Source organism: Lithobates pipiens, unplaced genomic scaffold, assembly GCF_037356315.1.
Source record: "Lithobates pipiens isolate NorthernLeopardFrog02 unplaced genomic scaffold, aLitPip1_a1.2 Scaffold_1, whole genome shotgun sequence".
Lineage (NCBI taxonomy): Eukaryota > Metazoa > Chordata > Amphibia > Anura > Ranidae > Lithobates > Lithobates pipiens.
The window spans coordinates 127,804,711-127,819,250 of NW_027507685.1; the positions used below are offsets into that span (position 1 = coordinate 127,804,711).

Sequence of the window (14,540 nt, forward strand, 5' to 3'; positions counted from 1 at the left end):
CTCATATCTTTTAAAGGGTATCTCTCACAAATCATCTCTCAGATGCCTCTGATGGAAGCAGGCATTCCCTAGCCCATGGGAAACATATTCATTCTGGAGCTGTGAAACACAATCGTTTTATCTTCACTGCAAGTGACTGAATCAAGAAATAGCAGCTTCCATCAGAGGTTTTTCAAAAAGGTATTGATTTCTGACTGATACATTTTAAATGGCACTTGAACCTATCATGACTGGGCCTATGCAAAAATTTGAATATTCAGTCCTAAATGCTAACTGCAAAGGCTAAAGCCTGCCATAGATGGTTCAAATTTCGGTCAGTTCAGCAGGAACTGGCTGAGATTCAAGCCATGTATGGACAGGCTGATTGTGCTCAAGTTGATCGATCAACTTGGGTACAACCAGCCTGTCAGATTGTACATGCAATTATTGCTACTCATGAAATATATTTGCCTCCTAATTTAGTTTAACTTACTTTGAGTCTGATTCTCAGAGGTCAGCTGAACTCTTAAGCCGGCCATAGATTTTCTTTCCTGTAACCATGGGTCAGTGTTGATAGAGGAATCACTCCCGCAGAGCCATTGTGTTCTCCCAGCAGGAAGAGCTGTCCCTGCTGGGAGAAAACAGTGACTACTGCTAGCAGATATTACAACCGCTGACAATCACATGTACAATCCGACGGTCTGGTCGTATTGAAGTTGGTGGATCGATTGATCAACTTGTGTACAATCAGCCTGCACATACATGGTTTGAATCTCGGTTCCTGCTGAACCAGCTGAGATTCAAACCTTCTATGGCTGGCTTTATAATTGCTGCCCTATTTACTACCTGGATATAACACAATGTTTCAGCTTCTGAGTTTTCATAACGCTTTCAATCAACAAGTTGTAGGAGTTGCCAAAATGAGTGTGAGGCCATTCACTGTGCAGCAACATTTAGATGTTAGATGACTCTTGACCCCTAAATCTCAAGCTGAAGAGTCAGACCAAAATAAAGTACATTAAAAAAATGGTGGGTTAAAAACTTGGCCAGCATCATTTTAAGACAGAATATAATGCTGCAATGGAACAGTGTAGGAGACCCTATGTGTTTCCTCTGGGTATGGTGAATTTATAAAATATTGCATTTACCACTTTGTCTTCTTCAAGTGAAACTACTTATTGCTTGACTACTATTAAGGAAACACAGCAAGAGTATGTTTTAGGAGGGTTAGGTGTTCTAATGCTGCGTACACACGACCGGACTTTCCGTCAGAATAAACTCTGACGGTCTTTCCGACTGAGTTTCCAATGGAGTTCTGCCCAAACGGACTTGCCTACACACGATCACACCAAAGTCTGTTAGTTTAGAACGTGAGGACATACAACGGGACTAGAAAAGGAAGTTCAATAGCCAGTAGCCAATAGCTGCCCTTGCGTCGTATTTGGTCTGTTGGACTAGCATACAGATGAACGGTTTTCCCAATTGGAATTGATTCCGATGGAAAAATTTAAAACATGTTCTATTTCTAGGTCCGTCAGACCTTTTGAAAAAAAAAGTCCACTGAAACCCACACACGATCCGTCTGATCTTTTCTGCCGGAAAGTCCGGTAGTGTGTACACGGCATAAAGCTCAAAGCTATAATGACCCTATTTATAGAAATGACAGATGAAAATAACAACCATTATGGCGGATAACGTGCATGTTACATCTTATTGAATTGAGCTTATAGAGTCAACTGTCTGTCATTCAGCTTCTTCTTTGCAGCAGTCGTTTGCGCTTGGTGATATAAAGGTGGATTTAGAAAAGATAAGTGGCTGAGGCTTCCAGCAGGGATTTTTATTCCCTTCTTAAAAAAACACCAAAACCTTAACTGATGTAAGAATGAAGGCTACTGGCTCCATCACTACATGGTTTTTTTTTAACACCTAACCAAAATGACACGTGAAAGATATTTTCTTTGTAAAATAATAATTCTAGAATCATTTAGTTGTAAAATTTCAGAGCTTCTTTTCTTACAATTGCCTATATCTTTTCCCCTGAAGGGTTTCAGGAAATGCTGCTTCCGAAAGGAATCTCAAAGAAGGTGTTTGTGCTCAGATCGAGAAGAACTTTGCTAAAGCCAAATGGAGGGTAAGTAACATACACTTTGAGCTGGAATTATTCAATTATAAAAAAATTAAAAATGGTGCAAATACACCACATCAAGGTCAGGTTTCATCATTTAAATGAAACAAGGAATCTCACTGGTTTATTGTGGATATCTCTGGTTTTCCTTGCTCCTGTCTTGGGTGCATGTTATTTTGGTATGCTGTTGTTTTAATGGGATTTCACTTCTTTTCCCACTACAGAAAGCCATACGGGTCACCACATTCATGCAACGACTGAGAGCTCCAGAGGGCACTGCTGGGCGTCTCCCTGTCACGCCAAGATCTTCCATGAGTGTGTCACATGAGGTCACTGTGGAAGCCTGCCCTTCTTCTCCAAAACAATCCCCTTCCCAACACAGTATTCCTAAGCCTGACTGGAATCCGAGCAGGACCCAGCCAACCTCTGAATGTGAGGACCACTCGTCTGAGAAACCAGAACAGAGTGAGCCATAATGTCTTGCTTCTTCCTCCAACCAAAAGGACGACCACACCGAAAGACAAATGATCTGCTTGCAAAACAGGAACAAATAAATCTGGTCACAAACACTGGCCTGGATAGTGATCCCATTGTGGGGGAGACCTAACCTACCAGATAAATGTGCTGAAAGGGGGGAAAAGAAAGGCCTAAGGTCACTATCAATATTTAAGGCCTAGATGTAGGAAGAGGGATTATGGGACTTGATGGGATAAACCTTATTCTTGGAGCATGAAAACTGACCCTGGACAAATAATTTATGGTGTACATTTTCCTAAAAAGTTTTTTTTTTTTTTTTTTTAATAAATAGATTAAAATACCAACCCTCTGACATTAAAAAACAGTGACATTCCTTAATGAAAGAGGGCGATCTATATATAATTTACCATTTCTCAGAAGCTAGCAAGCAGGTTTAAGGTCTCTGGTAGACCTGTTCTTCAAGCTAGGTTGCATCATACAATATCTTCCAAACTGTTTCCAGGTGTGTAGCCTTTTGCATGTCATCTGCATGTTTACACGTTTTAGTTTGGAGTGTATGCCCTTACTGTGCCACAGAGGCCGGTACCCCTGGCAGTAAGGAGATTTAAAACTAATAAAGGAGAACCAACAATCTACAACCATTTGTTCCTTCTTGTTCGCTCTTATATCCCTGTATAAGAAGAAAAGGGAGTAGCAGTTACTCATAACTGCTTACATTACTTCATGATATGTTTAAAACTGAACTCCAAGCAAACAGTACACAGATACAATACATATAACCAAGCTGTTTTACCTGCCAAATGATTTGGATATATCTGTACACCCAGTTATATTTTTCTCTGCAGCGGTTAGGGCACACCTATATGTCTCCTCCTCACTCCAACCCTGTGACCAGACAGTGAAATTAGAAGCAGCAGACTCATGAACTTAACTTTTTGTCACTCAGATCTCTTCCTATCAGAATGCTACTTGCAGCACAACTGATTGGCTCCTTATGCTGCCACTCCTTCCCCCATTCTAAGCTTTGCAGTACAAGGAACAAGAGGCAGATACCATGTCAAATTCTACTAATTACACTGCTTGCATTAAAAAAAAATACATCTAAGGACTTATTAATGAATACCAATTTGCAACAATGTGTCTTTTATCTGCCTGGAATTTAGCTTGAAAGTAGTTGTAAGCCTCAGACGTAAAATGTGAACAAAGCAAATCCCTCTATATTGTGTACTTGTCTCAATTAAGAGTACTAATTTCTCTCTGCTGCCTTGTTCTTCTACTAATGGCACAAGTCACTTCTGATGAGTCTTCCTGACACCAAGAGAAAAAAGGTGATGGGGAGGGAGTTCCAGTACCAAACTGAGCATTTGAACTGGCGTAGAGAAGAAAGGCAGCAGATAAACAGGTACAACTTATATAGGGCGATTTGTTTCATTTTTGTATCACCTGAGGCCAGTCACTTCACTGGGTATATGTAAGGGTTTACAACCTCTTTAAATAATGCGTCTAACACATTAGTTCCCACAGCATGAGCTGCCAGAACATCTGTACTGCACCTATAAGTAACTAAAAGGGCAACCTATGCTAAATAGCTACATTTACAATACATTAGTGAAACCCATATATAGAAACTGTATTGCCTGTCAAAGGATGCACACAGTAAAGTATTACCATTAATATAATATTTTTTACGGTATTTTATAGCTATGTATAGAGGGTTAAAATTTCCTCCAAATCAGTCCCAACACAGCGTTTGCAAAAGGAGTGTTAATACTCTTTAAAATATTGTATATTCCATGTCAGTGCTCCACCTCCTGCTTGCTCTTTGGGCTACTCATGAATATTACCACACTACTTTGGGATTCTCTTTCTTCTGTAAAAGGAAAAAGAAGGGGGGGTTGGAGGCGCCAACTCTAATAGTTCTGTCACATAATTACTTATTAGTGTTAGACTTACTGGTTCACAAGGTGGCGGTGCCCATCAGGGGTTGAAATGTTCTAGGTTGTACTGGTGCTGGGGTGTACGTTCTTCACTTCATGTCTGGATGTCCGCCGAGCACTGCTAACGTCACTTCCGCGTTCCAGCGTGGTTAACGTGGAGCTTTCCAGACCATGGACGATGCAGAATATCCGCTAATAGCCAGGATTAAAACATCTCCACAGCTAAAGGATTGCCAGTGGAGCCTGCATCCCAGCGCCAGCACACCCTAGGACAGGGGTCTCAAACTGGTGGCCCTCCAGCTGTTGCAGAACTACAACTCCCATGAGGCATTGCAAGGCTAACAGTTACAAGCATGAATCCCATAGGCCGAGGCATGATGGGACTTGTAGTTCCGCAACAGCTGGAGGGCCGCCAGTTTGAGATCCCTGCCCTAGGACATTTCAACCCCTGATGGGCACCGCCACCTTGTGTAAGTCTAATGCCCTGTACATACGGTCGGAAATTCAGACAGAAAAGGTCCGATTGGATTATATTGCCAGAAAATCCGATCTCGTGTGGGTTCTATTGGACTTTTTCCATCGGAAATTCCGCCGGAAAAAATTTGAGAACAAACAGGATCTAAAATTTTCCGACAAAAAAAATTGAATCTGCCTTTTTCCGATCATTTGTAGAGAATTCTGATGGACAAAGTGCCACGCATGCTCAGATAAAATTACGAGACCAAAGCTATTGGCTACTAACCTCTACGTAGTCCCGTCATACACAACGAACATCACCACGTTCTGAACGATCAGATTTTTCAACAACTTTGTCCGACCGTGTGTATGCAACACCAGTTTCGGACAAAATCCATCGTATAAAATCTGATGGATTTTGTGGTCGGAATGTCCGACCGTGTGTACAAGCCATAACACTAACAAGTAATTATGTGACAGAACTATTAGAGTTGGCACCTCCAACCCCCCCTTCTTTTTCATTTTGCTTGACAACAGAGGTTATGGACACCATCTGAGGATGGCTGCCTCCTCATTTTTAAATAAATACTGATCGATTTAAATGTGTTATTTAAGCTAATATTGCACCATTTTACCAACACATTACAATATTTGGAGCGCTGGAATCCCTTCTGTTTTTGAATCTTTCTTCTGTAAGCCCAACTAATTCCTCGTATACACGATCGGAAATTCAGCCAGCAAAAGACCGATGAGAGCTTTTGATCGGAAAATGCAATCGTGTGTATGCTCCGTCGGACTTTTGCTGGCCACATTTCGGCCAGCAAAAGACTGAGAGCATGTTCTCAGAAGTTTCTATCCGAAAATGCGTTTGTGTGTATGCAATTCCGATCCGCAAAAACGAACGCATTCTCAGATTCAACTACAAGATGGAAGCTATTGGCTACTGACCTTCCTTTTTCTAGTCCCGTCGTAGGTGTTGTACGTCACCGCGTTCTTGACGGTCAGAATTTGGTGTGATCATGTGTATGCAAGACAGCTTGAGTGAAATCCCATCGGAATTCCGTTGGGAAAACCATTAGAGCTTTTTCCAACAAAAATTCTGATCGTGTGTACGTGGCATAAGTGTCTCCTCTCCTACCTAGAGGCTTCTGCATTCTGAACATTCAGCCGATAGCGACAAGCTGATTAATTAATTTGAGACCAGCAGACATTTGTGAATGTTATGTGGAATAAGAGAAAGAAGGGCACTTTTGGATAGCCCTATCTGACCAGAGAAAATATCCCCAAAGGGTGAATATAGTTCTGGCTGAATGACGTCTGTGTAGGGCACTGAGACAGCACTTTAATAAGAAAGCAACAACTCTAAGCCCTTGTACACACGGTCGGAGATTCCGACAACCAAATCCGTTGGAGTAATTCCGACGGATTAATTCCGGAAGAGGACCGGAAGTGATGTTGCATACACACGGTCGGACTAAGTTGTCGGAAAATCAGATTGTACATAACGTGATGACGTTATTTCGTTACGACGGGACTACGTTCAGGCTAGTAACCAATAGCTTTGGTCTAGGAATTTGATCTGAGCATGCGTGGCACTTTGTCCGTCGGAGTAGGCTACACATGATCGGAGTATGTCCGTTCGGAGCATTTTGTCGGAAAATTTTACCTGCAAGTTTGAAAAGTTGGTCCGTCGGATATTCCGATGGAAACAGCCCGATGCAGACCACACACAGTCGGAATATCCGACAAAACGGTCCGATAGGACACATTCCGTCGGAATCTCCGACCGTGTGTACAAGGGCTAAAGGAAACAGGATAAAAAAGAAAGCGCCTCTAAGTGCAGCAGCATTAAGACTTTTAATTCATGTGTGTGAAAGAGTCCAGCTTGGGGGGTGGTCCTTGGATGATCAGGTCCGCAGTTGGTGTTGTTGATCCCGACTGTCCAGCAGAGGGAAACCGCGTGATCAGAAACCAGGAGAGATGGCTGTGTTGAAGTATACCAGCGTAGGACGCTGGACTCGTAGTTGACGTCACCAGAAGTGCTCCCGAAGCCAGCATGTGGCGGAAGTGACATCTATTAGACAGGACGCATTTCAGAGCATCTGATAGGCTCCTTCTTCATGCCAATGGAGATGAGTCTCTGCCGCACCACCACCCATCCTTTCATTGGCCACAGGTGTAATCAGGTTGACCCTCACACATACACACACACACACACACACGAGTTTATAACTTCTACCTCTAGTAAGTGTTGTTAATCACTTCAGCCCCAGAAGATTTGGCTGCTCAATGACCGGAGCACTTCTTTTTGCAATTTGGCACTGTGCTGCTTTAACTGGTAATTGCGTGTACCCATACAAAATTTGCATACTTTTTTCCCACAAACTGTTTTTTTTAATGGCATTTTATTGCCTCTGTGATTATTATTTTTGCGATATTGATGGAAAAAGACCAAAAATTGTGAAAAAAAATTATACTTTCTACTTTTTGTTATAAAAAAAATCCAATAAACTCAATTTTAGTCATACATTTAGGCCAAAATGTATTCAGCCACATGTCGTTGGTAAAAAAAAAAGTCAATAAGCGTATTTATTAGTTTGTGCAAAAGTTATAGCGTCTACAAACTAGGGTACATTTTCTGGAATTTACGCAGCTTTTAGTTTATGATTGCTGGTATGGGCATACCACATGTGTGAGACTTTTTGGCAGCCTAACCGCGTACTGGACCCCGAAAACCAATCACCGCCTTCAGGCTTTCTAAGGGCCTAATTTTTTTATTTCACTCCTTGCTGCCTATCATAGTTTTGGAGGCTCTGAAATGCCCAGATAGCACAACCCCCCCCCCCCCCCCCAATGGAAAAGTAGAAACCCCAAGCTATTTTCTGAGAGGCATGTTGAGTATTTTGTAGATCTCGCTTTTTGTCACAAAGTTTTAAAAATTTAAAACCATAATTTTCAAAAACAAATGAGAGCTGCAAAATACTCACCATGCCTCTTAGCAAATACCTTGGGGTGTTTACTTTCCAAAATGGGGTCATTTGGATGGAGTTTTGTACCATTTGAACATTTCAAGGCCTCCATAACTGTGATAGGTATTGAGGAGTAAAATCAAAATTTTACGCCTTTAGAAAGCCTGAAGGCGGTGCTTGGTTTTCAGGGGCCTGAATTGTTTGAACAATATATAATTTAGTGACATTGAATTGTCCTGGCATTTTATGCACAAAATAAGAAGCTTAATGTTGCACATCACCCACTCTTCTAACCACTTGAAGACAAAGCCCTTTCTGACACTTTTTGTTTACATGAATTTTTTTTTTTTTTTTTGCTAGAAAATTACTTTGAACTCCCAAACATTATATATTTTTTATATATTTTTTTAAAGCAAAGGCCCTACAGATTAAAATGGCAGGTTTTGCAATTTTCTTTTTTTACACAGTATTTTTATTTTATTTTAATGCACTATATTGCCTAAATGTTTGATGAAATAAAAAAGATGATCTTATGTCAAGCACATGGATACCAAACACGACATGCTTTAAAATTGCGCACAAATGTGCAGTGGCAACAAACTACATACATTTTTAAATTTAACATTTTTAAAAGCCTTTACTTTACAGGTTACCACTTTAGATCTACTGCTAAAATGAATGCCCTCGATCTGACCTTCGCATTGATACCTCACATGCATGGTAAAACGGCTGTTTACATGACACCAGGCTGACGCTTGTGTTCGCCTTTGCATGTCAGCACGGGGGGATAGGGGTGCTTTTTTTTAAATTTAATTTTGCTTTTTTATTTTATTTTTAAACTGTTCCTTTAATTTTTTTTTTTTTTTTATATAATTTTCTTTGTTATCTCAGGGAATGTAAATATCCACTATGATAGCAATTGGTAGTGACAGGTACTTTTTTTTGAAAATTGGGGTCTATTAGACCCTAGATCTCTCCTCTGCCCTCAAAGCATCTGACCACACCAAGATTGGTGTGTGATAAAATGCTTTCCCAATTTCCCAATGGCGATGTTTACATCCAGCGAAACCTAAATCATGAAATGCTCGTAGCTACCGGTTTCTTAGGCCATAGAGATGATTGGAGCCATTCTGGTCTCTGATCATCATCAACAGGAGAACCAGCGAAAACTATGGAAGATGGTGGGATGGAGGGATGTTCCCTCACACTGCTTGTAAAAGCAGTCTAGAGGCTAATTAGTAGCTAAGATTGATTTCACATGAAAGCTGACCGCTGGCTGAAAAGAATGATACCAAGATAATACCAAAACCTGCAGGCATCCTTCTAGTACAGTGATGGCGAACCTTGGCACTCCAGATGTTTTGAAACTACATTTCCCATGATGCTCCACTACACTTCAGCGTGCAAGAGCATCATGGGAAATGTAGTTCTAAAACATCTGGGGTGCCAAGGTTCGCCATCACTGTTCTAGTATAACCGCTCAAAGTCCAGCAACATACCAGTACGTTGCTGGTCTTTGTTGGGCATATATTGTAATGTTCTTTTTTTCATGCAGCCTGTGGGCTGAAAGAAAAAAAGAGATTGATAGGTGGGTATGCCCACCATTAGAATACCGCCCTCCATCCACCCACTTCTAATACATGCACGATTTTTGTTTTACCTGTGGTGGTGAAATCACCTCCTACAGCTCTGGAGCCGTCGCTGATTTACGTATCGTGAGAGCAAATGCTGTTGCTGTCAAGATAAATCAGTGCTGCAGCTGAATGGCGTACCTGCTAAGCAAATTATGGTTAACAATAAAACAAAGTAACATTACAGTATAATAATAATGCATACAATACCTGCAAAGCAAATACAATAAAACATAGTAAAAATTAAATATTTTTTAATGTAATCTGTGCCTAAAAACAATATGTCGAAGCATGGGGGCAATCCGCCTCTAATGTTAGGAGCAAATTGCTCCACCACCCCTGCCCCCATGCTTCGGCATATATGCTCTTTTTTTTAATGTTTTTTTTTTCATGTAGCCTGTGGGCATGCCCACCTTTAGAATACCGCCCTTCATCCACCCACTTCTAATTATGGGCATACATGCACCATTTTTGTTTTAACTGTGGTGGTGAAATCACCTCCTACAGCGCTGGAGTCACAGCTTTACGTATCGTGGGAGCAAACACTGTTGCTCTCAGAATAAATAAACCTGTGCTGCAGCTGAATGGCGTACCTGCTAAGCAAATGATGGTTAGCAATAAAACAAAGTAACATTACAGTATAACAGTAAGACATACCATACCTGCAAAGCAAATAAATAAAAAATAGTAAAAATAAAACATTACAGTTCTAAAAAACAGTAACAAAAGAGAGAGAACAATAAATATAGAACAATAGAGAGTGAACAATAGAGTGGACAATAGAAAGCAAACATAAGAGAGAGAACAATAGAGGGAGAAAGAAATAAAACCACAACTATTTTTGGCTTTTTTTTTGTGTGTTTTTTTTTTTTTTTTTTGCACTTTTATATAAACTGTAAATGTTCCAGATTAGGGTCTCTCAAAATGTGATGGCCATCTCATCTTTCAAGACCCTGTGTAAGTGTGCCCTAGGACTGTGCAATGCTGTGCCCTATGCTAACACTCCACTAGTGTATGGTAGCGTTCAAAACATTCACCAATGCAAAGACCAGGTTGGTCAGGACAGGAGGGACAATAAAAGCGAGAGTCCCGGGTTGGAGCCCAGTGCCGGGACAAGTTTCAGCACTCTGCTCCGGTGACTTCTCTGGTGGGGGTGCACTAGTTGTCTCTGCCCCGCAGCTTGTGCAGGGTGTATGGGGTACCATCAAGTCTCTGTATTGCAGCTAACATCTCCCTGCCGGCTGTGGTGACCCCCCCCCAGGCTGCTCTGGAGGCTGTGCGGGCTAACTAGCCTGCTGCTGCATTGCCTCTCTGCAGAGCTCCCAAGGCTCATGCCCTGCATCTCTTAACTGGTGCCCTAGGTGCAGACACCACTTGCCGGCAATCTTTACTGTACTGTAATGAAGAAGTGGGCAGAGAAGAGATGTGGAGGGGGACGCAAAGGGAAGCCATGGACAGGGAGGCAAGGGTGAGTCGTGGATGGGGAGGCAAATGTGACTTATCCAGTCCCCTCTTCTGCCCCACCTTCCAGCACAAGTCCTCTTCCCCCCCACAGTGCCCACCCAGTACATGTCTAACCCCTCCTCCACCCCACATAGCACAAACCTTCTCCCCTCCCAAAGGCACCCCCTCAGCAGATACCTGACCCCCCACCCTGCCTACTAGCACAAGTCCTCTACCCTTCCAAAGCACCCCACCAGTATGTATCTGTCCCCCACTCTACCATGCGTTCTAGCACAAATCCTCTACCTCCCAAAGCGACCCCTTTGGGGTATGCATATAGGCCGGTGACCAGCGTTATTCCACAATAGAAAAATGCCAGTCTGCACTAGGAGGCACAGAAAACAATTGTTTACAATGTGCCCTGTTCTCCCTGAGACGCTGTCCGAAGCTGCGGTGCAGTGAGCTGCGATAAAATGCAGACATGCTGCATTTTATCGCAGCGCACAGGAAGGCATCGCATCTCACTGTACAGCAGCGCAACGCACTGTGCTGCTGCATGGTGGAATGAATAAAGTGTTGAAGCGGTAAAACATGTATTACACTACCCCCTACCACTAGAACAAAAAGCTGCCCACATACTAAACTGCTGCAATTTAGTGTGCGGGCAGTGTGAACTGGCCCTAAGGCCTGGTTCAGACTTATGCAGGTTGCAGTTTGCATATTGCAGCTGCATTTTGCGTTTTTTAATACATGCTTTTCATCCATTGACGTCTAAGGAACCAAAAACCAGAAAAAAGTCCCTGGCCCTTTCCATAAAATGCACCGATGTAAAATACATCCATAGGAAATTATGTTAAATGGACTGTAGCGTGTTTCTGCAAAACGCTCTTAACCACTTTCAGACCGGACCATTTTGCTGGTAAATGACCAGAGGTCTTTTTACACTTTGGCACTGCGCTGCTTTAACTGGTAATTGCGCGGTCATGCAATGTTGTACCCAAACAAAATTTGCGTCCTTTTCTTCCCACAAATAGAGCTTTCTTTTGATGGTATTTGATTGCCTCTGCGATTTTTATTTTTTGCGATATAAACGTAAAAAGACCGCAAATTTTGAAAAAAAATGATATTTTCTACTTTTTGTTATTAGAAAAATCCAATAAACTCAATTTTAGTCATACATTTAGGCCAAAATGTATTCAGCCACATGTCTTTGGTAAAAAAAAAGTCAATAATTGTATATTTATTGGTTTGCGCAAAAGTTGTCACATCTACAAACTAAGGTACGTTTTCTGGAATTTACGCAGCTTTTAGTTTACGACTGCCTATCTCATTTCTTGAGGTGCTAAAATGGCAGGGCAGTACAAAACCCCCCCAAATGACCCCATTTTGGAAAGTAGACCCCCTAAGGAAATTGATAAGAGGCATGTTGAGCCCATTGAATATTTTATTTTTTTGCCTCAAGCGATTGAATAATGACAAAAAAAAAATTTTTTTTTTTTTTTTACACAAAGTTGTCACTAAATGATATATTGCTCACACATGCTATGGGCGTATGTGAAATGACACCCCAAAATAAATTCTGCTGCTTCTCCTGAGTACGGGGATACCACATATGTGGGACTTTTTGGGAGCCTAGCCGCGTACGGGGCCCCGAAAACCAAGCACCGCCTTCAGGCTTTCTAAGGGCGTAAATTTTTGAGTTCACTTCTCACTACCTATTACAGTTTTGAAGGCCATAAAATGCCAAGATGGCACAAAACCCCCACAAATGACCCCATTTTAGAAAGTAGACACCCCAAGCTATTTGCTGAGAGGCATGTTGAGTTCATGGAATATTTTATATTTTGCCACAAGTTGCGGGAAAATTACAAACTTTTTTTTTTTTTTTTTTTTTTTCACAAAGTTGTCACTAAATGATATATTGCTCACACATGCCATGGGCATATGTGAAATGACACCCCAAAATAAATTCTGCTGCTTCTCCTGAGTACGGGGATACCACATATGTGGGACTTTTTGGGAGCCTAGCCGCGTACGGGGCCCCGAAAACCAAGCACCGCCTTCAGGCTTTCTAAGGGCGTAAATATTTGACTTCACTCCTCACTACCTATTACAGTTTTGAAGGCCATAAAATGCCAAGATGGCACAAAACCCCCACAAATGACCCCATTTTAGAAAGTAGACACCCCAAGCTATTTGCTGAGAGGCATGTTGAGTCCATGGAATATTTTATATTTTGCCACAAGTTGCGGGAAAATTACAAACTTTTTTTTTTTTTTTTTTTTTTTCACAAAGTTGTCACTAAATGATATATTGCTCACGCATGCCATGGGCATATGTGAAATGACACCCCAAAATAAATTCTGCTGCTTCTCCTGAGTACGGGGATACCACATATGTGGGACTTTTTGGGAGCCTAGCCGCGTACGGGGCCCCGAAAACCAAGCACCGCCTTCAGGCTTTCTAAGGGCGTTACAGTTTTGAAGGCCATAAAATGCCAAGATGGCACAAACCCCCCCCAAATGACCCCATTTTGGAAAGTAGACACCCCTAAATTTAGGGGTACACTAGTGAGACTAGGTAATAAATGGCGGGTGCCCTGAAACTATAAAAAAATAACTAACCAACCAGCGTCACCTGTAACAGTTATATGGTGATCACTGGTGAAAGGGTTAACTAGGGGGCAATCAGGGGGCTTTATGCGGTAGTATATGGGGGTCCCTGGCGCTATAAAAAGCTGCGGCGAACCTAAATACCTACTTGCCTAACTAGCGTCACCTGTGACACTAATACAGCGATCAGAAAAACGATCGCTTATTAGGCTGGGTTCACACTGGAGCGATGCGGGAACGCCACGAATGCGCGGCGGGTTCCCGCATCGCATGCCTCCCGGCGGCAGTTCACACTGCCCTATGCGAACTGCTGGGAGTGTCAGTGAAATGTTACTGACACCCCCAGATCAGTTCGCATATCGCAGTGCGATCTGCAAACTCGGATCGCATGGTGTGAACACCCATGCGATCCGATTCTGCTGCGGGCCAAAAAAAGGGTCCCGTGCGAATTTGCGGCGGGTGCGGCGGGTGTGGCGGGTGCGGCGAATGGCTGAACTCGAATCGCACAGAGATCGGATGTGATTTGCACTGCAGTGCGAATCACATCCGTTCTCAAACCGCTGCAATCTGAACCCAGCCTTAGTGACACTGGCGACGGGGGGTGATCACGGGGTTAAACCTTTATTGGGGGGGTTAGGGGGGTACCTTAGAACTAAAGGGGGCTAACCCTAACTGCCCTAACAGTTATTAGTCACAAATGACACCCGCCGGGTGATCAGGGGGTTAAACCTTTATTAGGTAATAAATGGCGGGTGCCCTGAAACTATAAAAAAATAACTAACCAACCAGCGTCACCTGTAACAGTTATATGGTGATCACTGGTGAAAGGGTTAACTAGGGGGCAATCAGGGGGCTTTATGCGGTAGTATATGGGGGTCCCTGGCGCTATAAAAAGCTGCGGCGAACCTAAA

The 14,540-nt window shown here is 42.4% G+C and overlaps 1 protein-coding gene across 3 annotated transcripts in view; it reads left to right on the forward strand.

Annotated features, from left to right (window-relative positions):
- Window positions 1–3,219, forward strand: part of LOC143974744 (caM kinase-like vesicle-associated protein) — a 197,895-nt gene extending 194,676 nt beyond the window's left edge. For all 3 annotated transcript variants that reach the window (XM_077476446.1, XM_077476437.1, XM_077476456.1), the window contains 2 exons: window positions 2,023–2,110; window positions 2,329–3,219. In XM_077476446.1, the coding sequence (XP_077332572.1) occupies window positions 2,023–2,110; window positions 2,329–2,580 (340 nt within the window). In that variant the 3' untranslated portion in view covers window positions 2,581–3,219. The remainder of the gene's footprint in view (window positions 1–2,022; window positions 2,111–2,328) is intronic.
- The last annotated feature ends 11,321 nt before the right edge of the window (window positions 3,220–14,540 follow it).